This window comes from Bombus terrestris, chromosome 12 (genome assembly GCF_910591885.1).
Source record: "Bombus terrestris chromosome 12, iyBomTerr1.2, whole genome shotgun sequence".
NCBI lineage: Eukaryota > Metazoa > Arthropoda > Insecta > Hymenoptera > Apidae > Bombus > Bombus terrestris.
Window position 1 is genome coordinate 1,568,773 of NC_063280.1, and position 27,454 is coordinate 1,596,226.

Here is a 27,454-nt window from a genome sequence, read left to right on the forward strand (position 1 = left end):
AGGCATAGTGACCCACAGTCGACATAACATTGGACACGGCTTGCTTACGAAATAATTCACTAACGAGATATATGTCGGACGTTGAATATTCTTCGATGGTAGGCTCGGTTCGATAAGCCTGTCTAGATAGGAGCGATCGAGAGCATTCGTGCGTGACGAATCATGGGAATAGATCGACGGTCGAGCAACTTTCTCGTGCGCGAGGTTATCACCGGGTTACATTGCATTTAACACTTTGATTCAAAGGAGAAAGAGTGAGTCCCCCGCGTAATTATGCGTGAGCCAGCGTGTAAAATGATTTCGATTATGTTTCCGTTGCAGCCGCTGCACGATCAACGATCGAACGCGTACACTGGAAAGGAGAGGAGACGAATTCCTGGGCTGAGCAAGGCGCAGAGGCGTATCAAAGCGTCGAGCACGCCGGCGCTTTTGGACCGTGATGTGGAAAGGTGAGTTGTTATTTTTGAATCGACTTTTATAATTCATTCGATTTTCTGAACGCATCGAGACCTGAGAGAAAATTTTATCGACACGTCCCGAGACATCTCTGTTTTTCATCTGTGTCTTTACGTTTCGCGCATCTGCCAACTATTTTTCATTTGAAAACGATGTTTTGATTTGTTATTTATTTTTCGACGTCGTTGCTGATCGTTCGTTTTGGAACAATTGCAATGTAATTTACAACAATACAGGTTTTAAGGACGATTAGTCTTCTACGGTGTAAAAATAAAATAATAGATTGAAAGAACGTGACTTGGAAAAATAATAAATTGAAAGAAGGATAAGAAAAGATAATTTTTAGAAGTTTCACTCAAATTTCATCGAGTTTGCTATTGTAGAATTAAAATTCAGGATGCCTTGTATTATCCTTTCATTCTCTGTCAACTTGTCTCGCAGCCACAGCTGGCAGGCGGCAGATAAAGTACGAAACCTGTCCGTTTCGTGTCTTGTAGACTGTGCGCGCATATTTCCCTGTTTCAGGAAGCATTGTTTGCATCGGACGAAAAATATTGTACAGGTAAATATTGAAGTTGGCTTTCCTCGCGCGAGGCAAATATAAATACGATAAACGACGGATTTATGTACTTTTAATGCGAGTCCATTTGAGAACCACAGCTTCCTTTTACATAACGTAACATAATCTTCGTAACATAATGCGATATAATGAACGAGTACAGTGTAAATTACTATTATAAATCTTGAGAGCAAACAAGGTAGATACTTAAAATTAAGAGAACACGCACGACTGACTTTAGAAAAAGTAGGTAAAAGAATCAAGCGTCGCTCTTCAAAGAAGAACGCGATAATAAATTACAAACAAAGAATTTCTTAAAGCAACAACTCCAATGAATTTTATATTTCGTACACAAAAAGAACAATAATTATTCATCATAAAATTATTACTATTACGTTTATTATTACAAAACATGGTACAACAGAATTTTTATAGTATTTATATATAATACGGTATAATCAATGAAGGAATGAAAAATGAACAACCAGCGATTTCCACTTTGCTTGATTATCGACAACGTCGAGAGGTAAAAACGGTTTTAAAAAACAGTTGATCGAAGAGCGGAGCATAGATCAAAGGTGGCGGGTTGATCGCATCCAGGTTCGTTTGAAGTGCCTCCTCTTGCTTTCCAGCTTTCCATCATGACCTCTTGATCCCTTCAGCGTGTCTCGCAGCCGGGGTTGTTTGTCGAGGCAAGAATAAAGACGTTACTTCGAATGACCCGGCTCTGTTCTATCGACTTTGTACCTGGACGAACATTCATCCGGTCGTTGCTCTAATTACCAACTGAATAGAAAATCTCTCGCGACATCCTCTTTAGTTTCACGGAAGCGTATATTTGCTGCCGGTCTGTTTCGCTCCAAAATAGCCCCGTTAATATTTCACGAGTAACCCTTTGCTGCAAATTGTTCGAAAATAGCCGTTACATCGTCGTGTTTCTTGATTTTATACGCTAATTATGTTTAATTTAGAGGAAATTCTTTTTTGTAATCACTGTAGCGTGTTTCGTCTGTACAGGTAACCCTCGTATAACACGTTTCGTAGTTAGGTTCCGACAAAATGCTTTGTTATGCGAATTCGTGTTATACGAAATAAAAAACTAACATAAAAGTAGAGATTAGGTTCCAACAATTAACGAAATATTCTTCTTATTATTAAATTAACAAATATATACTGTTTCTGATAAGAGATATGTTTATCAAATTTTATTAGAAGTGTGTTTATAAAAAAAATTAATAATTAATTAAGAGTTTTACATGTTAACATCATTTATGTTAGTTATAAAGAATGTCATCGATTTTTTTGTCAGGGAAGCTCTGACTTGCTACCTGTCTCTAGCGAACAAAATTTTTGAGCGCAAAGGTTTAATACTCCACGAACTAAAAATGAATTAAATACGTCAATATTCCAAAATTCCGTATGGTAAGTTGGGACAAAACAAAAACAAACACACCTGCTCGAATAAAGAATAGTAAATGACGTTTAAAAATTCCCATTACGTGCCTTTTTTTATCGGAGTTTTCTCCAGTTCTCGAACCGTGTTAAAGCAAACCATGTTGTGCGGGGATTTCCCGGATACTCAAACTGTGTTAAAACGAATCCATATTGTAAAAGTATCGTGTTATACACGGAATACTTGTGTTATGTTCTGAAATTTCTGCTAGAGATCTTTTTTATGAGAAAATTCTTTCGCATATTGCTAAGTTTCTACCATCGCGTTGCTTTTTTTCTTAAATGTGTTAGAATTTATAAGAAAAATCGTAGGATCCCTTTGTTATTAGTTCGATCAAAGAGCCTCTAATGGTAAAAGCTGGTGGTAGTTTTATCGAAGCGATAACAATTTATCGGAACGCTAATTTTCTTCGCTTCGAAAGTTCTCTCAACTTGGTAGCCTCGACAATGAGACGCAGCCCGGCATTATTCTGATTCGAAGTTTTGGAGAACGACAAGTTCTGCATTCATGACTCGCCTGAGTCACTTGCCTTCCACTTACGCTCTATTTGACGCTGCAAACTAATTCTCAATTGCGCGTAAATGTTTTGTATTTAAAAATTTGAATTCCAAGACAACAGAACGAGTTTAAAGAAAAATATCCTGCCGAGAGGAAATTTAATTAAAAGTTCCTGAAATCCGATAAAATTTCGTTCTGTAATTAGCAACTTTATCTTCGATTTGATTTTTGAAGTTGACAATGTGAAAATAAAATGAATGCTTGCAGAATTTCAGATAAAGTTACGTATAATTAAAAGTCTGAGGATTTGAATCAGAATCTAAATACAACGTTTCAAATTTAAAAATTCAAACTTGTCTCTCCTTAAAAATCCTTTTGTTTAAAAATCGTATAAATCCATCCTTCGAATTATTTTGTAATATCGACGGTATTTTTTACGAAGCTTTAACGGTGGATATTAAGTTTTTATATTTTTTAATTCTCAGTCCATCTTATGGCCCATTAACAAAAGAACTTAGCCTTATCTTTCACAAACATCGAAAACTTTCTAACTTCCTTTAACCATATAAAAACTGATAAAATTTTCTTTATTAATATCTCTCTAGAAAAATTTGCAACTCGTATAAAAATTTCTGTACGAGGAACGATCTATATAGAGGGCACAAGTTGCAAGTTTTCGTATCACTTCGATCTGTAAGACAATTTTCATTATAATAAAATGCTTAAAGATCCGTTACCCAAAGATCTACAAGCGATTCGTTCCAGTCTACATACGGTTACATCGTCTTCGAGAGATCAAAGGGATCGAGGAGAAATTTATAAATGATCGATGATCGAACAAATTAACTATCTATTGGTTTCTCGTGAAAACAGTACCGAGCTGATTTAAACGCCTACGTGATACTTACAAAAATCGAGCGTACTCCACCTACACGTGCCGGTACTAGATTTGAACACAAATCGATAAAAAGGAAAGTTATCGTTTGTTCCATGTTCCATGTGCCTTCGCTACACAGAAGTCACATAGTCGAGAAAACGATAGAAGAGTTCGTCGACAGACCGGTACTTCATGAAAAACGATAACATTACGAACGTGACCAATATTTCCAAGTTTCCCCTTAGCGAAATTTTTTTACAAATTTTTGTCTGACCTACCTACAAAGAATTCCAACGTACCTCGAGTTACTTTAACAATAGAACTAACAGAGGAATACAACTTTCTAGAAATTCTTCGCAGACATTTTTTCAATTTACTTTGTCATATTTTTAGATGTTTCAATCACTTTCAATTTACAAATGTATATTTCACTTCGATTTTTTTCAGTCATTAATAGTTCTAGTGTTAAACGACGTCTTCGAACGTTGTCGATTAGAAAATACTAGAAAATCCGAGAAACGCTCGAAAAAGGAACATAGAACTACTACAGTTTTCACAGTATCTGCGATTGAAAAATGTGTTGTCCTTCCCTCTGCTGGAAACTTTTTAAATGCGCAAAGGGAAGAACAAAAACGGACCACCGGATCGACACAGTTTCTCTGAACCATCGCAGACACAGGAAGATTGCAGTATACCGATTTGCTCTGTGAACAAAAGGAGGAGCAGGGGAGGACAACGGAGACTAGCAGAATCCTCAAAGAGCCAGAGATTTGGCGCGGCGCGGCGTGGCGTGTCAAATTTGTACGTGGAAGGCGGCGCATTTATGATAGGACAGTAAAAATTCTGGCGATTAAAAAGAAGACGAAAGAGAATCCAGCGGCCCACTGTCACTACAATGGATAAATAGTACCTTTTGTGGAGACTAACGATGGCACTTCTTGGCTGCACCTCTTCCGTCCACAGTTCGCTCTGCCGAGAGAGAGAGAGAGAGAGAGAGAGAAAGAGAGAGAGAGAGAGAGAGAGAAAGAAGGAAAAAAGGAACGAAAAGCGAGGGTGGAACGGAATGAAAGGAGAAGTGAAAAAAAACAGCGTGTAAAACGTGGTGGGGGAAAACGAGCAACCCCTCGGCGTGTCGGTATACCTGAAGCGACCCTTGAAATCTGTTCTCGGAAGAGTTCACGAGGTGCACTGGCACACAAACCTTACACGCATGCACGTGTACACACACAAAGGCACGTGGGACACACGTGAGACTGGATTTGTGTGGCTGCCGGAGCCTTCAGTCGGCCGCAGCTCGTCGTTCAATGCACTTCCTCGTGGGCCAAAGTAGTTTCGATCAATTTTCTTATTTCGAGTGTGAGCCTTGTATTTTCGCGTACAATACCTCTTCTGTGACTCCACGAAACCAATTGCTATCGTACAAATGTATCCGATGCTTTTACCAAGACATTCGAACTTTTCGCTGCAATTTCTACCCTTGATCGAACAACCGTAAGAATCGTGTTGCTCGCTTTGGTGATTGTGTCTTGAGTGCGTTTGAGTGATTGAAGTTTCTCGTAGATTCGCTTTTTTAGACATTGACTTTATGAGCTTTGTAATCCAAGTGTAACTCGTTCGTTGTAAAGAAGAGGACGAATTATAAAGGAGAATGTGCGTGTTCGTAATTATATCGCAGCCGATCAACAAGTGACGGTTCCTCGTTGGAACCTCGGAACAACGGCGGTAGGCTTTTGTCGTGAAATAAAAATTCTAGCGTACAGGAAGAACGATTTCCGTGAATATCTTTATGCCACGGATTGTATAGGCCTGCGAGCGCAGCACGAGACACGAACGTGTACATGCATATGATGGTGGTTTGGTGTACTGGCCGAAGGTTTTAGTCGCCTCTACACCGTCACTCGACGCATTTCCTGTCTAAAAGTGGTTGCAAGTGGTTTTTCGTGCGTCGAATAATCTCGAGGATTTTATTATCCAGGCTTGAATCGTATAAATAGAGAACTGTGAAGGAGAGAATATTTTTGTTCCCCTTTCTTTTTTCTTTCTTTTTTCTTCTAAGAAGTGATAAATTTGCACCAAATTTTTTAAAACAAACTTTTTATCATAACAAACAGGATACCGGCGTCGGTTATGCGTGAATATTTTCAGTTTAATGTGTTTTCGAACAGTGTAAAAAGTGCTCGTGTTTTCATCGCGAGAAGTTTCAGAGAGTAGAGGGAGAAACGTGACGAGACCGTGGACGTAAAATGTTGATCAAGCAAAAAATAATAAAATACATCGGATAAACGTTAACCTGGAAGAGAATAGAATCCTCTCGATGATGTGGTACGTGACGCTGCAGCATGTTATCCTATTAATCTGACTTAGAAAAACCGCGAACACGAAAGAGTATCGTTGATTCTAGCAACTACAACTTGGTAACGTTAATTCACTTTCTTTACGTTTGTGACGTAAAAGAAAAAATATGTTTTGTGGGCGCGTAATTAACTCGCGAAGGACAAAAATAATGACTCAGAAATTTCATTATTTTCGAAAGAGAACGCAAAACACGAAACACGTCTACGCAGTTATCTTTTACTTTCGGAAATACAAAAAAAGAGAAGAATGTTTCTTTTTTTCTCGATCGTATTTCTCCAGAACCGATCTCATTCCAAACAGGAATCACATATCTTCCATTACGTAAAACGAGAGACGTTTTAAAAACAAATTCGAGAATCTGATTTTCATGATTATATGTGATTATATGAATAACTCTTAATTAATAACGTCTTCAAGTAGCACAGTCGCCGAGTAATGTTTTACTTGGTTCGATAGTTTCGTTAAAAGTCGTATCAATAGTCTCGGTCATTTCAAATCAAAAGAAGAACTTTTCACAGTAATATTCGTTCTGTATAAAATCATTTACTATTTTCACAAAACTTTTTCGTGTTTTGAAATAAAATAAAGATACTTGCGGCAAAATAATGGTACGCGCTTTTTAAATAAGCAACGAACGGTAGTGCAGTTTCTCGATATAGAACGAATCAGCGTTCCACGAAAATGATACGTAATACGTCATAGTATGGGAACGCGATACACTTGTGATTCGCGAAAATTTCGAAATATTTGGAAGCCGCAGGTTTCCGTTCTCCAGAAGCGACATACACAGAGGAGGCTACTCGCGACGGTATCGTTTCCGTTATACAGCCTTGTGTAGACACCTGGTCAGCTGCCGTGCTCGATGTTCAGCCGCATAAATTGCCGTGCGCACCTTCGTGATCTATCAGTTTTACGACCCGTGTTTGCCGCAGCCTCTGCGCCGCGGGAAGAAACGGTGGTTGAGTTTCCTAGGGCCCGTAAATTATTTTCCTCTCGCGATCACAATGGGCCATTGATTAAACGAATAATCGAAACAATCGCTGCTCGCACCTATTAATTCCTATGTATGCGTGCCAGCAGCTCGAGAAATAGTCGGACGTAATCTTTTCTTTTCGTTACGACAAAGTGTATGTTGAATTGATTGATTCTTTGGAGTTTAGAGAAATCATCATATACTCCTTCCTTTGATGCATGCGATTCTATTTTATTTCTTTTTCGATATGGTTAGAATATTTTCTATAGAAAGAGGTCAGAGTTGATGTATGGATTTACATTTTCCTCGGTTAACCCATCCGCAACGGATCGCAACAATGTAACGATACTGACTACGACGGACTTGAATTTGAAGAAATAAATTATAATATAATTTCATAATAATAATTCATAATAATAATATAATTTTATAATATAATTTGAAATCAGATTCTATGTCCCAGTGGGCTTCGGTGATGCCATTTTCAAACGTGTTATACCACAAATCTTCTTAACAAAGGAATTTTTAAACAAAATATAATTTGCATTGATATTTTACGTTTAATATTTAATCAAGTAATTGCTGAAGTTAGATTAAACTAGCTTCCCATCATTCGCAAATCAACTTTAGCCGTTTCGATTAGATTTGAGGAATAATATTTTTACGTAAAATACGTCTATCTACAAGTACTGAAAGTTCGATTTTGTTATTTTCCGAACAGTCGACAGTGGTCGGGAGACGAAGAGGATGAGGGTACAACAGGTCACGTAACAACGGAGCATCCTCTGGCGGAGGCGACAATTCCCTTGGTCTCCCACTCGCGTCTTCAAGAGCAGCCCTCTAACTTAAGTGCCAATCTTGTGACCGCTTCCGGGACCCAGAATCCTCCTCGTTCGAGCACGCAGAGCCAGCAAGAGAGCGTTTTGCAGAAATTCAGAAAGAGCTTCTCCTTGAGGTTCCACAAAAAGGGCAGCAAGGAGAGCAACGAAAGCGAATGCCCGGCCGAAGATAACGATGGATCCGGCCCTCTGGACGAGGAGGAGGAAAGGGAACCGCCGATTGTCACGGAACAGACCCCTCAACACAAAGAAGACACCAATAATGACCAGAAATTCCGGTTAGTCCGATTGTCATTTTTAAATTGCGAACTTTTATGCATTTATCAAAAATTCGAAGATATATGAAACATTTAAAGTAAAGTTGTCGTTGTAACTTTCAATATATAAGTAAATCTCTACTTAAGTTGTATTTCGTCAGTTTTGTTTATAAAAATATAGATTTGCATAGAAATCCACATAGAAGAAATCATTATTTCTATTTCGTAAGAAAATTAAATCCTTGCAAATAAAAAATTCCATTCTCAATTTGAATAAAAATAAATAAGTATTAAATCTTCGTCACAGGTTTGGCCCTCTTGTATGGAGAAGCAGTAAGGAGAGAAAAAAGGGCAGCAAAGCTGCCAGAAACGCGAAATGCAACAGCGGAGATAGTGGAATACAAATCGAGGTAAGAAAACAGCGAATCGTGGATAAAACGTGTTTGTACTTTAGTTCGTAGGAGAAGAGATCTAAATTTCAAATTAGCGAAACTAACGAGATGCACAGCATTTCCTTGAATCTTCCCTGCCTGGAGGATATTAGTGTACATCGATACAACCATCCATGCAACTAGTCCCGTTTTAGAAAATTCATTTTCCTATGAAGCGTCACGCCAGTCGATGGACTCTCTGTATCGGAAAATAAGAAACATATCCAGCGTAGATTCGATGAGTAACGAAATAAATTGTAAACGATATAGATGGTATCTGGTGGAGCATTGACTGGGGGTGGTGGTGGTGGAATGATGGGGGGTGGTGATAGCTCCGAGTCCCACGATACGGACGTCCAAGACGAGACGGACAGCCCTCCAGCCCTTCGTAGGCGAGTCGCTGACAAATCACGACCCCAGTCCGAGCTCATCAACCAGATACTGATCGACAAATTTAAGGTAAAGACTATCGTTCTTTGCCCCCGTTTGCCCTGCTACGTCCAATCTTCGTATTAATTATTAACAACCGCCAACCGCACGAGAAGTTGTTCGTCATCGCTGTATCTGTGCTTAACGTCGTTGACTAAATAGGAGCACCGCAAACTAGAAAGTGTTTTGTATATACTTTTGTGCACCATATCTGGTGCAGAAAAGCGACACGACCTCGTTGCGATCTCGTGATGACCCTATGCGATTATATAGGACCGCTGTAGAATTATATTTTTAATGTTGCAATACATACGAGCGTGTGATCCTGCTACGAGAAATATAAAGATACCGTACAATTGCACAACATCACTGTCACGGAATTGCAACGACGCGACGTTGTGTTTCTCGCCTGCACTAGGATTACATTTTCCATAGTGGAATCGTACTCTCGTATATATTGCATCATTTCGTTAGAAATATAAAGCTAACCAGATCATAAAATATCGGTACTATAAGATCGCAATGGCGTTATTCGCATCGTTCCTTTGTATTTGGGTCCAGAAACATTTCGATCGACAACTCTTTTTACTGTTCTTATTTAATCTTTCAAATACGAAACACTCTCTCCATTATAACTTTATTCGACTGTGAACAATTAATTCCATATAACAATTGTATGGGTATGATACCAAGAAACGAAGATTCCGAAGACAAACGCTTTTGCTTTCGATGGCGTGAAAACAATCCATTTGTCGTGGATGTTGCATATGTACGTTTTTACTGCTTTTATTTGATTCGTGTGCAATTCTAGTCCTCGTGTCACATCATCTTTATCGACGCCCATCCTTCTTCTCCCATTTCTTGCCTGGTCGGTCGTGTATAATTGCTATTGAGAGAGTCGCACATTTGTAACCATTATCAGGCGACACATATGACTGTTTCCTTTGACACAATAACTCGCATTACTCACGTTTGTGTACGGTTTAGCCACGCTCGTACAGATCACCGGCAGTCACTGATACGCAGTCATAGACTATATCGCGTTGGCCAGGATACGAGGAGAGGAAGCACACTCCTGGTTAGTTGATATCGGACCGAGCACCCGACCGAACACGATTTATGGAATCATGGACAAAAGTCGAGTCATCGCTGTTTGCTTTCGTCACCGTATTTTTGCCTGTGTGATCATATATAACAAAGACGTGTCAAAGATATGAACCCGTTAACGTGTCTGTTCACAGTGAAATTTAAGCTTTATGGAATCCAAAATTGGGCTAAAAACGTTTAAAAGTTTTTTTGACCGACGCGAAACACAGGTAAATAGTAGAACATAAAAATTTGAATAATAAATGTAACGTGGATCTAATTCGACGAGCGTGACACCAATAATATGGCACCTCTTTTCTAACATCACTGTGTGCATTCTAATCCACAAATTTGGCTACTAATGTATCTACCACGAGTACATAAACTTCCACGCTGTGAACGTAACTGAAAATGCTAAAATTTATTGGTGTTTGTGCATTAACAAAATTCCACGGTGTATATCTAATCGTAAGCAGAGATGGAAACGGCACTTGGCTAGCTTGATGATCAAGCAATTTTCTGGAAGACTGGCTTAACGTCACACACCCAGAAGAGCTGCATCGTTGCTTATCATTCGAACGTTGAAAAGTCGATGTTAACGAAAGGATGTGTAATACTTTCAGGCGGATCTTCAGAGCCGCACGTCGAGGCACCAGCATGTACGCAGAACGAACAGTGATTTAGGAGGTCAGAGGTTACTCCAGTGGGATACGAGGTCTGGTTACAGCCACGCGCACAATTACCGCAGGATGCTCTCGACGCCATCACCGATCAAGACGAGGCCTCCTAGACTCAGTCCGAGGCACTCCTCCCATGACATCGTTACGCTGAGAAGGTGGGTTTAATGATCGTGATCCGTCCCGTGCTTTCGCACCCTATCGCAAACGCCTCATTGACTTTTTGCCATACTGCGAGCGAGGGTCAATTCTGACGAGAGAGCTGCAAACCTGACGCAATCGCTGGCGAAATTTCCCTGTTTATTTTCGATACGCTCGAAACTTTTGTTATTATTATCGTACAGGTTCGGACACTTCCAGATTTGAAACGCCTCAATAACTTTGTAAATGTTGATTCTAACGAAAATCCAACTGAAATACAGTATTGTATACGTTGAAAGAGACGTGGGCTGTAACGTTTACAATTTTTATATTTGTATTCCGGAATGTACACGGCGATTGCTTGGGTTTCAAATACTCGAGGATATATTATTCTCTCCGTTAGTCAACGAGTGCGTGAACGCAGAAAAAAAAACATGGAAAAATCTAGGTGTTCCGTTTGTCACTTGTTTGAAAATCTGAATGGTCTATTCTTGAAAAAAAGAGCAGGCATTACCCTTGAACGATTCGCTGTTTCTTTTCCTCTTCTTTTTTTATTTATTTTTTTCTCTCCTCTTTTTTTTTAAATTTTGTTCAATTCGGAAGGAATCATAGCATGACATTACAATATCATCAAAACAATCCCTTGAAAGATTATCCTTGACGAAATTTAAATTCTTTATTCTCGAACCTTTCCAGTAAATCGAGGGAGAATAGTGGTAGGTAGACGGGTATTATAACAAACCACTTTCTTTTAATTTTTCCTCGTAAAACAGTTGGTCTGTCACGCGTTACTATGTACGGAGTGGTTCTTTCGTACTTTTTCGATTATTTTTTTTTATTTTTTTATGTAAAAGGATTTTCCATTTTTAATGCAGACTTTTATGGTAACGTGGTAGCGATAGAAGGTTCCACTTAAAGATCCTCATCTACTACTTAAACGTCTAAAACCTATGTAAAATATGAATACAAATGTAAAACGTTAGCAATACACCATCAAGTTTAGGAGAAAGTAGCAAAATAATTTAAAATAGGTCTATAACAGAAAATTGAATTCAGTAAACAAAAAAAAAAAAAATAAATAAATAAAAGAAATACGAGACATTATCTACGAGCAGAAAGCGTTACTTTAAGAACGAAGAAACGAGCATTTTTTGAGGTAGGATAATTTACAGAACCACTCTGTATACACATGTATACCTTGTCGTATGTATATATATATATATATTTACCTATTGTAATTCGTTGCTGAATGTTGTATCGATGCTTCTACGTAAACACAAAGCTTGTTGATCCTTTTCCGACCATGTGCAGTTAAAAAGAAAAATTAACGACGATCTTATTCTGGTCCCAGTAACGCGAAAGGGAGGAGTTCTCGGACAAATTTGAGGCGTTCACTTAGTCAACCACTGGGTATCAATCAGCTATCACCCTTGATGCGCACCAAAACTGCAGGTAATGCTAACACTTGCCAAATTAAAATCGAACTTTACTTGTTGATATTGTTTGAGTTCTAACGTAGACCACATACTTTCCTTTCTTTCCTTCCAAGCAAATAAGTAATATTTTCTTTCACGTTATACACTTTGATTAACTGCAAACTGTTATAGTTACACATTAACACACTGACATGCTGTCACATTGTAACACTGAATTTTTTAATTTTGAAGATATGAATATCGATACTATTTTTTAAAAAATACGTGATCATTTATATTTTTTTTTTTTTCGGAGAGGAGCACATTGCTTGTTTGCTTGGTATGAAAGCACACTGGTAGCCAACCCGTTGACGAAGATTAGTGCACACTTTCTCTACTCCAGTGATATCCAGTTTCTCTCTAGATCACTATTTCCGGCAGTGCTCTAAGTTAGCATGGCACCCTTTGTAAAAATCTCAAAGCCGTCGTAACAAAACGCACCTGTAAGAAGAGTTCTTAACAGTAAGGAATGCGGAACACTCCTGTATTAAACGTGTTGATATCTTCGTTCTGTAAGGATTGCTTTCTGTGAATACGCTTATGTTTGCAAGGTGCAGTAGAAATTAACCACCCTTAGAGAGTTTCACGAAACATTTCGATAATTAAGAAAAATGAATTTCATCTTCTTTATTACCGAAAATATTCAAGAAATATTTCCACGTGTACTATGTTTCGTAAAGCTCTACGAGAAGACTAATTACTCACATGAAACGTGATAAACGATTTTTTAATCTTTTGCTGCCAACACCAGCAAGCCTGCGATGGATACCTACACAGGGTGATTTTTTGTATACGATTGTTCTCTCGTGTTAACAGATATAAGCAACAAAACGAAAGCAAAACAATACTGACACATCGACAGATACAAAACACAAAAGATCCTCGGATCTCGAACTCGTTTTTTTTCTTTTCACGATAAAGACAAGAGTCGTTTTGTTTAAAATCAGGCGCGAGGTTGCCCGGTGGAAACGTCCTGTCTGAGGACGAACAAGATGGAAGAGGTGGAACGTCCGACGATGAAATGATGTCTGATTCGGAATCCTCCATCGCCTCTTTGACGGACAGAAAGAAATCCTTCGAGCAGACGATGGACGAAGAAGTTGTAATCCTGGCTGAAGCTGTTTGGGACCACGTGGCGATGGAACCAGAGGAGCTAGCTTTTCGTGCTGGCGATGTGATCGAAGTTTTGGACAACCTAGACAAAGACTGGTGGTGGGGCAGTTGTAGAGGAGAGCATGGCTGGTTCCCGGCTGCATTTGTTAGGGTATATGACCAATTTTTCTTAAGATCTTTACACTAAAAATATCAGAAATTTCGGTTAATATAATATTTCTCACTTTAAAGCAATCACTACTATTTTAACTGAAATAAAAAATAAAGCAAAATTTTACAAGTAATTATGTATACTTATTAGCGAAAGTTATAACTTTTTTCGATTCATTCATGAATCAAAATGACTGTGGAATTACAATGAATTGTATTGAACTTTATGTCTTCAGTTACGCGTAAGCCAAGAAGATACTGTCGAGGATTGTTTGGCGGCGATGGCCTCTGGAGGCGCGTCAAATTCGCAACTAAGAAGACGTACCAGTGTTTCGCTGTTATCAAATGAACAAGTCAGAACGAGCGTAGTTCGTGAACTAGTTCAAACCGAAAGGGATTTCGTTAAAATACTGAGGGATGTTGCGGAGGGTTACATAGCCGAATGTCGACGGCGTACGGATATGTTTACAGACGAGCAGATAGAAACGATTTTCATCAATCTCGAGGAGCTGTTGGACTTCCAATCTGAATTCTTGAAGGATCTGGAAACTAGAATCGACTGGAGTGCTCCATACAAGAGCTGCGTCGGTGAATGTTTTCTAAATCATGTAAGGACATCAAAATTATTTAATATCCATTAGATATTTATTTCAATAGCAATGTTTGCTTTAATTTTATGATATTAAAAATTGTTTCAGAGAGCGGGATTTCGTATGTATTCTGAGTACTGCAACAGTCATCCGATGGCTACCGCCACTTTACAGGAGTTATACCAACATAATCGTTATAGCAAGTTCTTCGAAGCCTGCAGGTTAATGAGAGGGCTGATAGAAATTCCTTTGGACGGATATTTATTGACACCAGTACAGCGGATATGCAAGTATCCACTCCAATTGGCAGAATTACTGAAATATACGAAAACCGATCATCCAGATTACCATAAGATTCAGGAAGCTCTAGAAGCGATGCGAGATGTTGCGGTTTTGATTAACGAAAGAAAGAGACGGATGGAGAGCCTAGAAAAACTTGCTGCATGGCAACTAAGGGTGGAAGGATGGGAGGTAGGAATCCTAGAGAGATAATGAAATTTATTTGTACAATATTATTTCGAAGCTCTCACTTATTTCGATGGTGTTATACTTTAATATCTTTTATTAATACTATAGGGTGAAGATCTCATAGAAGTTTCGTCACAATTAATTTATCAAGGAGAAGCTGTGAGAGTTACTACCGGCATGTGGACAAATAATATCACACTTTTCCTATTCGACCACCAGTTAGTGTATTGTAAGAAGGATATCTTAAAGCGAAATACTTATGTGTACAAGGGACGAATTTATCTCGACACGAGCGAAGTGATCGATGTTCCCGATGGGAAAGGTAAATTTTTCAAACCGTGTCTCATTAATACATCATCTAGTTCTAGTTTTATTTTTAATATTTCAATCGTAAATTGTTAATGGTTTGTTCACAGATCACCAACTAGGTGTGACAGTAAGGCATTGTTTGAAAGTATACAGTTGTGTTCGAGATAAGTGGTTGTTATTCTGCTGTCGCACAGCGGAAGAAAAGCGTCGATGGTTGGCAGCCATGACCGAGGAAAGGAGACTGGTTGCTCAGGACAGAAATGACGGATTGGAGTTCCCTGCTGCGGCCAGGCAATTAGCTAGGATCGCAGCAACGAGACAGCAGAATAGACCGCCAATTAAACCTCGCAGTACGTAAAATAATTATTGTCTGAGCCTTTACAATAAGTACTTTAAACTTATGATATTATTACAATTGTCTGAATTGAATAATTACAGACAAAACGTACAAAAGAGAGTCGGCTTACGAAATGCCTACAATGGTTGGGCAAGCCACCACAAACTCGTTAGGACGTAAAGTTGGCACTTGGTTCACGTTCGGTAGCAGCAAGAAAAACACGCGACTTCAGCCGTCCTGAGACAGGCCTACCTTCGTACCATACATTGACTTGTGAAAGTCTGACGAGAAGCGCTTAATCGTTGCTTCGCAACCGTGATTCACAAATTACTTGTCGTTCAAGAAACATTTCTCAGAAAATTTCTGCACATCGAGATTTATTCGGATTTTCTTCAATGTTCCGACATTTAAGAATATTTGAATAAACAAACGGACATCGTATTTGTTTTAATCTGTACGAAAGCAAACGATAACAAGCGCTTGTCACGTGTATGGAACGAAGGTATTTTATTTATCTAATCGTTAAGTTTTATCTCTTAGTCGTTGTCGATTCAACAACATCGGTACGTCCTGTTAAAAGGGTAAGCAAAACGCTACGATTTTCGTCGGTCTGAATGTAGTTATTCTCGTTTAATTTAAATCACACGCAGTTCGATAAAAAGGAAGTATAACTTTGTCGATATCGTTAGCGATATTTATTTCACTGCCTCGAAGAGGATTCTTCTAGATTCTGTGCTCTGTCGTCTTACAATCACACAGATCACTGCAATCACGGAGTGACAAGGTATTATCACTTAGTTGTTTTCAGAAAAATGATAACCGTTGTTTGTTCAAAGTATAACCGCAAGAAATATTACTAATTAAGCATAATTATAAATTCATATAAGCAATGTTTAGACGAAACGAACAATATTACAAAATGGAAAAGAATAACGTGCAGAAAGTTTGAACTATTAAAGGCAAAGCGATAAGTATCGAGGCAGGACGAAATAGAAAATATTATTGAAGAAAAAAAGCTTGCATAAACTAAAAAAATGAATGCACTTACTATTAGATATATATGAATATTATGTGTAAAGCCGATAGCGAGCTTTTGCAGTACTAAAGAGAAAGTACTAGTCACTCTTATCACGGAATCACATAAAACACCAGTGATAAAACTTTAGCATTATGGGAATGCAACCGCTTGTACGTTGTAAGCAATGAATGGATTAGCAGTGGCCACGTGTTTTTTTATGGTAATAAAGACTGATTGAGAAATGCTTGAGCAAATAGGTACGGAGAGTAGCACTGAGAGAAAAGTATAATCAAAGCGTAACAGAATTTCGCTAAAAGTAGATATATTTATTACTGCAGAATGAAAGACGTTCCAACTGCATTATTGGTTTGATAACCATTTAGATAGTCTCCTCTAGTATGCACATTGAAATAAAGAGAAACAACGTTGACACAAATATCATACCTTGAAATTTTCTCTCAGTGAAGCAAAACGTATCACAGTACATAGTATCATAAAAAAAGAAAAGAATCTTAACTTGTTTCACGCCCTTTTACTGCCTAAAATTATCGTCATTTCATCTAAAGCAGTAAACCATAATACTCATCGTAGTTTGTACGAAGGTTTTAAATTTTTGGTAAATGGACGGAGAATTATATTTCTACGTCGAATATGGAGCGACAGTATTAATGATATAGGTACCACTAAACATGTAAATACTCGCATATCAAGCTTGTTTTCTACTGCTGCTGTAGCAGTTTCTAAACGGGAAAAAAATCATCTGAGATATCTTTCAAGTTTTTCTACTCTTGTACAGAAAAATGTTGCGAGAATATTACGATGAAAGCCAGTCAGCAAAAACCTCTGTGTTTTGTATGTAAAAAATAATGGAAACGTGCACACTGTAATTCTTTATCGAGTACAATTCAATTAACGTTTCAAAAAAGCTGATCCATCAATTGTGAAAGTTTTCAACACTGCCAATATGTTCACTAAATATTTTTTTGTTCGTTCCTGACACTTTTCATCATCTTAATGCATATATATTTTTCGAAATATACGTTCATAAAAAAAAATAATTGTTATTCTATCTTCGATCGCAATTTTGCAGAAAAAAGAAGAAGAAAATACTTGTAAAACATAAACGATACACAGAAGTATATTTTTGCTTATTTCCTGGCATTGTATTTACTATATGACGAGGACAATATGATGACAAAATGAAAGAGCAAGATTCCTACTCAACTGTACAGAAACCATTAACCATTGATGTTTAGACTAGAAGCGATACATTTGTTGCTGAACCTAATTCATTTAAGAGTTATTTTTATAGGACAAATTTATTTGTTCGAGCGCAATTTCTCTGTAAGCATTGTTATATAAGACCAACTATAATGGCCAATGTGACTAAACATAAGGAGAGAAATATCATATGTTAATTATAAACGCTGAAACGATAATATCGCATATTGCACAATTTAGAACTTTTCATTCATTGAATTTTACTAACATCAGTAAAGAAATAAAACTTCTGTAAATTATCAGAGTAATATTACAAATATTCGCAAGACACATTAGTTACAAAATAAAAAAAAAGGAGTTTCAACATAGCAATGGTTTATTCTTTACATTGACTATATCTTATTAAAGACACGTAAAGTAATTAATAATTCAATATATATCCTTTCTATAGTTAGGAATTAATAAATTTGTATTGTTACTCTGAAAATACTAAAACAGACTTTGCACAAACGTCAAAATGATGTGCTTTGAAGCAATAATATTACTAGGCGTTACAGGAATAACAGTTTAGGCTGTTGCATATGTATGTGAATGCATATATTTTCCCTTATATTTAACATAAATAGTTGCGCGTGCATATTGATGATTGCCATATTTTATAATTGTGCGTTATTAATATGCACGTGAACGTTCCACTTCCGAAAATTTGAAAAAAAAAAAAACTGATACAATAATGTATCGCTTTGTTTCATGTAAATAATTAGGTATTGTACTTTATAAGTGTAAATATTGTAGAACTCTTCGTTAGCGGAAACTTCAACATGTTCTAGGTCATAAGGAACTTTAAAATTGAATAACATATAAATTTTGGATAAAGATTAATTATTGATTAATAGCACAATGTTTTGTATATTTATATATTTAATTTAATGATTTAATAATAAATTACCCTTTTTGCTCGATTGTTCACGTTATAAATAATTATCGTTTATGATATGTACAGTTGAAATTACATAATGTTTACAATTGTTTTCAAAATATAAATATATACTCAGTTAAATATATGTAAATAAACATTTTATAATTACTACATCATTATTATTTTATTGCACTGAATTATATATATGTCCTACACATTACTTTTCGCGAGTACTATTAAAGGTAGTATACTTTAAATAAAATCATACTCAAGGAAAAGATATTTAATAAAAAAGACCACATCTATTACTATTTATTATATGTATTCACGAAAATTAGGTACCTAGTATGTATGTGGTACTTTTTGCAATTTGAGCTTTTAATTCAGAATTCTCTTTCCTCAATTGATTTACCACTTGCCTTAGAGTTCTAGCTTCTTCTAACAATTGAGCATTTTCATCTAAACTTTGTGAGAAACTTTCTTGAACATCTCGTAATTCTGTAATGTACTGGCATGCCCTTGCTAAAATTCCTCCTTTACTCTGTAAACATAAAACACCAATATGTATTAGACATACATATGTCTTTTACAACAACGCATCTTTATAGAAACATGAAACCTAATCTGTCGAACGTTGTGATCTTTAATTTGATAGAACAGAATGGATCATACATAATTCGATAAAATACTATAAAACGGAAAATGTTGTACATCCTTTATTTCCTTATAAAACGAAAAGACTTATTGGACAACCTAATACCTTAAACTAAAATACCATAATAATAATAAAAAAAAACTGGTGGATGATATATAGGACTTAGATGTATAAAAAATATATACTATATTACCTGTAACTCAAAATTGGTTTTTACATCTCCATCTCCTGTTGAACTTTGTTCACACTCAGGTAAGAGCTTCCCCAATTTTGAAATCCAATTATTTATTTTGTCCCTACGGCGTCTTTCAACTTCATTATGTGTTACCCTTCTTCTTTCATCTCTCTATATGATATTATATAGAGTAATAATTAATATCATTCAGCAATTTCAATTCGATATAAATCACATAAAATATTCTACCTTTTTAATGGTAGTAAGGATATTTTGTGGATTATCTATTTGAAGTTTAACACGTGGTGCAACTGTTTTTGTAGTTTCTGAGGTAACTACTTCATTACTATTGCTAAGTACGTAGAACTGACCATTTATAGGTGATGTCAAGACTTGAACTGTATTATTTATAGGTGCAGCTATTGATAATTCAGTGTTATTTGTATGATTATCACTAACTTGTACCACACGGTACGCCACTGCATTATCATTTCTATTTACTTCACATAATTGATACTGAATATTATCTTCTTCTGTGACGGTTTCTATTTCTGTGTCGCAATCTATTATTTCTGCTTCTTCTAAAACTACGCCGACATTGTCATTGCTAATTGTATTTTCATCCACACTATAAAATATTATATACTTACAAAAGCATATACGGAAAAATGTGGTATGAAATAACCTTATACGTTAGACATTTATGTTTTCCAATTTTCATATGGTATAAAAATATACATTTGATTTTACGAAACATAAATATAAATTCATATATTTAACAAAAAATAGATTATTTTACATCTTTTTTAAGTTCATAGAAATCAATAAAAACATTCTATTAAGAATATGTCATTATTTTATTTTTATGATTATATTATGGTAAAAAAGAAACATTTCACAAAATTACAAAATCAATAAAAAGCATACCTTTCATCAATATTGCCAAAATGATTTAAAACTTCCATTGTAATGTTCAGATCAAATTACCCTGAATCAAAACTTTATCCACATAAGAATGCATTACATTGCACTTGCACTGCAATCTATTTACTGTAGGCAATGCGTCACAAATCAAAAAATTATATAGGTAAAATGACGTATTTTAAATATTAAATATTTAAATATATAAAAATATTAAATATATTATCATATTTAATACAAAGTGTCAAATTCTTATAATAAAAGTATAACATTTAAAAAATAATTGTACTCAAACTATTTAAATAATATTTTTATAAATAATTTTATTGACTATCTAGTTATAAGAAGCATAAGATATATTTCTCTTTAACATCTTTTATATAATGATTCAAATATTATAGTATCATAATATTAATGAATAAATATTTAGAATATTTATAGAATTTTTGCACGATTAATTACAGGCAATAAAGGAATAATGGCAATAAATTAATATATAGTAGTTATGATTTATCAGTTATGATTAAAATCAAATATAGTATCGTATATTCAAAATTGGCACATTTAATAGTAATTTTTTGTTTACTTCCCTGCTTAAATGCACTGTCAATTAGGGAAAGATTCAGTACCATATTTTAAGCTCGGCCATTAATAGTAAAATATATTATTAAAAAATGAAGTATATGTAATGTATATGGTATATATAACAAAGTCTCTATACAATGATTTTCAATTTAATGATTTTCAACGCGTGGGATTCAAAAATGCAAACCTGAACTTTAGAAATCCGACGGTTCAAAAATTATGCATATGTAAGATAGGCATTTTTACCGTATTTTATAGATTAGCATGACGTCATATTATTACTCTTATCAATCATTTGATTGGTCAATACAAATGAGCACTGAATTAAACTTCGCCAAATATTAGCTTGTTTTAACCGTCTTGTGGTGGTCGTAGAGGATAGAATGAAATTGAATCTAATCCAATATTTACGAAAATCAAAATCCCGCCATAAAATGGCCGATACTCATGTATATTTGTGTACAGTCAGCGATTCTACTCATTGAACGAATCATGGATTGGAGCCACCATGGTGTCAGAGTAACGCGTAAAATATGTTAAAAATTTTACATACGCATAACTTTTAAACCGTTAGATTCTTAAAATTAAGACTTGTATTTTTGGACTTTACGCGTCAAAGACATTAAATGACAAACAAAAAAGGCAATAATTTTATGATAAATTAAACGTCATCATATTTTTATACGTTTTCATATGTGGTGGTGTTTTTATGTTATCGTAGTATGGTATCACTGTTCCATGTGTGTAATTTACTGAATTTTGTGATTTAAATTCAACCACTTGTTGTAAATATAAATTTAATATATTAATCATACTTCATTAAAATATGAATCTTTAATATACATGTATGCATGCAGAGTACACTCGATAAAAGGTAAAAGATAGGTTACGAAACAATTGACGCACCAATATTTTTAGAACTGCGTTTTCAATGAACTGAACGATATGAACTGATGAAAATATTGTGTTTAGCATTTCTATTTGTCTTTAGAATGAAGCCTCCATACGAATTTATTTTCTTATTGATTCATATCTTTGCAATCATCTTAATTGTACATTGTGATGATGAAAACTACTTTGAAAATATAGAGTAAGAATATTAATAAGTTCTTTTTACATCTAAAATAAGGAGAAATTTATATTATTATATGTATAAATTAAACAATACATAATTTTACAGGAACTCAGAAGAACTAATAGATCCATATTCATTTTTTTATGATAAGCACAGTAAAACAATGGATAAAGAAATAAACATGGACATGTATGTATAAAATGTATATTCAGATGTTGTAAATGCTATAAGTATTAACTTTTTCAGTAGAAAAGATATAGTACAGGAAAGCACTGAAGCTCAAAACGAGTTGGAACCTCTTAAACATGAAAATAATTATAGTAGCCACGAAGCAATCTTTTATAAGCGTCTTATTAATCTATTATTATCAAATATTCGCATAGAGGTAAAAGGCTAATATTATTTATGGTGTAATTTCTCAAACATGTTCAAGAAGAATGTATTTTGCTTTTTGGAAACAGAATGAGAATGAAGCATCAATAACAGGAATATTAGAGATCCAGGTATCCCATTCTCAAATGGAAATACTTAGAAATTTTCAAATTCATAAAACATCTTTAAGAGAAATTGATGAAATTCTGAGTAATATAATACAGGAACCTCGATATAATTATATGTTTGAAGCTATACGTATATTTGATGTATTGCACAAAGGTTTTGGCAGAATACTTAGAACAGTACAAGAATATGTAAGAATATTGGTTTTGTTTAATTATATTTCTGGTTTATATATTTATACGAAAAGAATTTTATTGATTTAATTTTTTAGCCAGATGGAGCTATAATCTTATTTACAATGATAATGGCTTGTGTGACATTTAAAATGATAAGATATGGCCAAAGATTTCCTATTTTGTGTATTATACAAATTATATTCATATTGAGTTTTTTTATGACTTGGTGGCAGCTTATAAAGGTAAATAACACTAACTTATAATTTTATTTCAGTTTTAAAAGAATATTATTCCTTAAATATGTTTGTTCTTTTAAGGAAGCCGAAATTAAGTCTGTTGCTGCACAAATGAAATTTTCAGACATACCAATTTCATGTCAACCCGATAAGATGAATTTGTGGCACAAGTTTGTTTCATTCTTTTGTAAGTATATTGGTACATTGAAAAATGCTCTGGAAAGTTACTGTCATCTTTCTATCGTTGTAGCTAAGGACGATTGTGAGCAATATTATGAAACAGTAATGTCTAATCCAAAACTAAAAATTACACCTGCATTTGCATTATCACATTTTATTACTACCGTTGTTCTTCATCCAGTTACGCACATAGGAACTGTTATATCTGGCTTTATAAATAATGCTACAGGTAATTGATAAGTTTTATTCATAGTTACATCTTAATAATTCAGTTGATTTCATAATTTCATTTAATCTTTTAGATAACCTGCCTTGGACATATGGATGGATAATAAAATGTATGCTGTACATATGTATAGGTTTTGTTATAATAATGATACCATTCTTTCTGTCTGGAGCATCATTTAATTTAGGCTTAGGACCATTATTGAGATTTGGAATTAGCCATGAGAGAAAAAATGGAAAAGGTAATTCATTACACAGTCTAGAAAATCGAGAACCTGTACAAATAATTCTTAAGGTAATATATCATTTCCTTTGTTTTAGTTGTTTTTATTTTTAACTAAATTTATCCCAGATTTAATTGTAAATCTTTTGTATGTAGTTATTTAAAAACTCGAAACTTTTAGGTAACTCCTGGTACCGACGTACCGCAAATACAAGATGTTCCGAAAGTCAAGCAATCGAATGCCTTACCAGCTTTAAAAGATTATTGCGCAGAAAAAACTATTGTGACAGATAGTGATATTCGAGAAAATTTTGATGATTTATGTCGCGGTGATACGATAAAGAACAGTAAATTGTCGAATAATCATATAGAAGAAAAATTGGACACAATAATAGGAGAAAATAAGGATGGTAGAGGGGATGGTTAATAATTTATTGATAATTTGTTTCGTAATATATATAAGCTGTTAATTTCTAATGTACTTGATCAAGTAAATATTTTATTACATAAAACTTAATGTTACTTGTTGTTAATACTCAAATTAATAATTAACGAATCCAAAATATCAATTTTATAACTGTATTTGACAGCTTGTGACCTACAAAGTATTGTTTTAGTATTGTTTATATTTATTTTGCTTGTAGTTTGATTGTGATTATATCATATTGTATAAGGAAAACGACATTTGATATTTTTACAATATGGTGTAACAATGTTTATATTATGTGATTCCAGTGCTTTAATATTTCCAATATTTAAATACACGTACTTTTATAAACATGCAATGTTCGTTTAATACAATATGTAAATTCTGTACTAATGCGAATTCAGCCTAATGAATAGGAACGAAGAATTTATTAAACGTATATATCGTACTTCTATGATGAGCTGAATTTTTTGTATTTACTTTAAAACATATTTATGTAGAAACCACGTTGGATATACGCACATAACAAGCGCAGATGTTGGTGATGTAGCCGGAATAACGATTAGGGGAAGTGATAGGTGACGACGATCCCGCAAAACTAAGTTCTGTGTTGTAATTAATTCTATTTATGCAAACCAGCACTTTCGTCTCTACACACACAGCATAGTTTCAAAACAACTTGTCATCTCATACGTACCTCGTCAAGAATCTAATTAAATTTCAACATTATGTTCGAAAATTTTCGTTAAATTTAATTATTATAATATATATAATTTAAAAATCGAAGTTCGAAACTGCAAAAATTAATTTTTTACACTGTATCACTTGCAACTTTTTGGATGTTTAAATTGTTTTGTTTAAGAAAACAAATTTGACTAACGTAAACCAAAGGTGCAAAGCTTGTCTATCAGATCGAAAAAAAATTTGTAAGAGCTGGTCGATCAAAATATTTAGAATGGCTCGATCGAACGAAGCAACGGCTAAAGAACTTTTTCAAATTGTGTATAGGTCCATGAACAGCAGGTGTGTTTATAGGTAACAAAGAGCGATATGTATTTAGGGCAGAGGGTTGGGTTTCATAGGGCCATAGATGCATTACATGCTCGAGATGATGTCTAAGAGAACCGAGACTGGTACGCGTATACCGACGTGTTTGGCCCTTAGTTCTGTTTCCGCAAACCATCGTCCTTTATCTGACGTATATTATGCTTGTTCCAAAATGTTCGTGCCTTTGTGCACGTTCGGTGTTCTGTCACGAATTTACACCTAAATATTCTCAAGATTATTTGAAGGTTTTTTCTTTAGTTACTTTTATAATTAAAAATTTTAAAAATTTAAATTTGAATAATATCAACCGCGAATCATTCAAATAATATCTTATATCTTTAAAACGTGAATAATCGTTTAACTTCTAACTTCGTTATCGTCAGTTTGTCAGACGGTTTTTCTTTTTTCATCGCTTCAGCAACTACAAGCATCGAGCAAATTACAAGCGTAAAACGAGCGTTTGGAACGCTCGTAAGGAGTCTGCAAACTTTTCACGACTTCGTGGAAGTTCGGTGCAGTGTAGCTTAATCCGTTTTCGCGATGTCTAAAGCAGACTCGATCATAGATGCATCGACGAGCATCGAGAAGGCTATCAAAATAACGAACCTATCTCATTTCAAAGTGGCTTAATTGCGCTTGGCTGCATCTAAAACGACCCGGGATCCGTTCTATGCACGTGCAACCGGGCTTTTCACCTGAAACCCAAACGGCCCTTTCTTACATCTGCTCCATTGATGTCTCTTGGTTCGTCATTAGTTAGCGGTGAACCGCTAAAAATTTGAAGAACTTCGGATACCAGACATCGAACGTGTGCATGGCTTGATGCGTGATGCCAACGTGTGTGTACGTATATATGTCTTGATCTTCGAGAAGCTTTCTTCGTTACTCAGAGTTCTCTGAAGACTTCCACCTGGTTACGCCCGAATACCGATCGACGAATCGATGATCGATTCACAAAGTGCACCCGTGGCCGATGTAAAAATAGAGGATAGTTGGTTGTTCGGTTGGCCGATATCGTTCGTACCGAAATATCAAAGTGTTCGTATTGTAGTTCCGATTTTTCTTCGGTTAACTTTCCTCTTTGCTCGTACGACTCGCGAAGAAAAGTTGGATCGTTTCTATCGCCGCACCGGTACTGTCATTTCTTTCAAAGAGATTTTCGGGAAAGTTATCGATAATTCATTTTAAGTGGTACATTACAATTGGAAACTCCATAGGAAAGTTCCAACGGAAGACAAACTTCCAGAGGCGGTCGAAGTCTTCAACAAAGTGAAATACATAATGCATGCCTAGCTGGAACATAATTAAGCAAGGCGGGGGAAAGACGAAGTTTTAACCGATTTACTTCGTTCCCGGCGCGAGGTAGACAATTCAACCTGAGTTCTTGCAGAATTTCGTCTTAAAATATGCTACGATCATTTTAATAACCATCTTTCATTGCGATATAGTCGATGTAACTTATCCATGCTTCGTGAGGATACATGCGATCATTTTTTGTTACCTTTCCTTACGACAGTTTACGCCAGTCATTTACAGAAGGGTTATTGCGTGTAGTCGAGTGGAATGTGTGACCGTACAAACAATCGGATATCTGGCTCCACGATGTTACCGTTTCTTGCGCGGCTTTGATCGTTAGCCTGTAAATTTTCGTACCTCCATGTTAGCCGATCGAGGATTCAGTAACTCATGAGAGGTCTGGATATCGGGAAATGGATGGTAGGTGTAACGATCGGTTACTACTACTAAACGTTTCGCTGTTCACCAGAATTGCTGAATGTAAACTGTCTATTACCGACGTTGGACCTGATCGTGCACGCTTCTGTTGAGTGCGCATTTATCAGCATTGTGCAGAGCACGGAAACCAGAGAACTGGAACGATATAGATTTTCTCCGATCTTTCCTCGTCTGGATTTACGTTTGTTCAAGCAGATATAGCCGACGTTGTCGTTGATATCGGTTACGATGAATAGAAAGAAAGCCATTTCTATAGTTATTGGTGAAGTTTTATCGATCCTAGCCTCCTTGGTTATTTAAAAAAAGATACTCCTTTCCACTTTATGGATTTTAACGCGAACTTTGTGCGTTAAATGAAGTTTGTATAAGAGAAATACTTAAAATGTGTTCTAGTATGTATAGACACGATATTATATCAAGATAGCTCCTCTGTGGTCTATTAAAGCTGGCCAGTGACAAGCATCGTACTTGTGATCAAAGCTGCACCTATCTCTATACACAGTTTATTAATCACTTTGTCGTGTAAATACCGTTTCACGAACAATTTTAATTGTTCGATTAATGAACGTTAAATTGCGAAAAATTATCTATTAGTCTTCAAAGCGATCGTTTCGTGCAAATTACATCGTTTTTGTAATTTTCCTCTTAAATTTACAACTTTTTATC

At 35.4% G+C, this 27,454-nt stretch overlaps 3 protein-coding genes across 19 annotated transcripts in view; 2 read left to right on the plus strand and 1 right to left on the minus strand.

Moving 5' to 3' along the window:
* LOC100648762 (serine-rich adhesin for platelets) overlaps window positions 1-16,948 on the plus strand; it is a 132,763-nt gene extending 115,815 nt beyond the window's left edge. For 9 of the 10 annotated variants that reach the window (XM_012314512.3, XM_048411066.1, XM_048411065.1 and 6 more), the window contains 12 exons: window positions 322-449; window positions 7,893-8,288; window positions 8,575-8,677; window positions 8,969-9,157; window positions 10,837-11,048; window positions 12,383-12,483; window positions 13,454-13,770; window positions 14,006-14,377; window positions 14,468-14,830; window positions 14,936-15,149; window positions 15,244-15,486; window positions 15,575-16,948. In XM_012314512.3, coding sequence (XP_012169902.2) covers window positions 322-449; window positions 7,893-8,288; window positions 8,575-8,677; window positions 8,969-9,157; window positions 10,837-11,048; window positions 12,383-12,483; window positions 13,454-13,770; window positions 14,006-14,377; window positions 14,468-14,830; window positions 14,936-15,149; window positions 15,244-15,486; window positions 15,575-15,714 — 2,778 coding nt within the window. In that variant the 3' untranslated portion in view covers window positions 15,715-16,948. The remainder of the gene's footprint in view (window positions 1-321; window positions 450-7,892; window positions 8,289-8,574; window positions 8,678-8,968; window positions 9,158-10,836; window positions 11,049-12,382; window positions 12,484-13,453; window positions 13,771-14,005; window positions 14,378-14,467; window positions 14,831-14,935; window positions 15,150-15,243; window positions 15,487-15,574) is intronic. The other variant, XM_048411071.1, reaches the window with a different exon arrangement.
* Window positions 16,949-18,936: 1,988 nt separating this feature from the next.
* On the minus strand, window positions 18,937-20,560 carry LOC100644455 (upstream stimulatory factor 1). The gene is made up of 4 exons (XM_020866072.2): window positions 20,389-20,560; window positions 19,711-20,089; window positions 19,480-19,632; window positions 18,937-19,172 (listed from the first exon to the last, which is right to left on the minus strand). Exons 1-4 carry the CDS (start codon window positions 20,424-20,426, stop codon window positions 18,966-18,968), a joined length of 777 nt encoding a protein of 258 aa, XP_020721731.1. The 5' UTR covers window positions 20,427-20,560; the 3' UTR covers window positions 18,937-18,965.
* An 877-nt stretch (window positions 20,561-21,437) lies between these two features.
* LOC100644572 (chloride channel CLIC-like protein 1) lies at window positions 21,438-24,461 on the plus strand. Of its 8 annotated transcripts, none has more exons than XM_012314519.3 (10): window positions 21,438-21,609; window positions 21,940-22,057; window positions 22,148-22,231; window positions 22,289-22,427; window positions 22,504-22,731; window positions 22,812-22,958; window positions 23,034-23,139; window positions 23,203-23,361; window positions 23,435-23,652; window positions 23,762-24,461. In XM_012314519.3, the coding sequence occupies exons 1-10, from the start codon at window positions 21,594-21,596 to the stop codon at window positions 24,005-24,007; spliced, it is 1,461 nt and encodes a 486-aa protein (XP_012169909.1). In that variant the 5' UTR covers window positions 21,438-21,593; the 3' UTR covers window positions 24,008-24,461. The 8 variants fall into 8 exon arrangements, with proteins under 8 accessions (XP_012169909.1, XP_012169911.1, XP_012169904.1 ...); XM_012314521.3 differs by having other exon boundaries at window positions 21,438-21,841; window positions 23,435-23,599; window positions 23,762-24,097; XM_012314514.3 differs by having other exon boundaries at window positions 21,439-21,841.
* The last annotated feature ends 2,993 nt before the right edge of the window (window positions 24,462-27,454 follow it).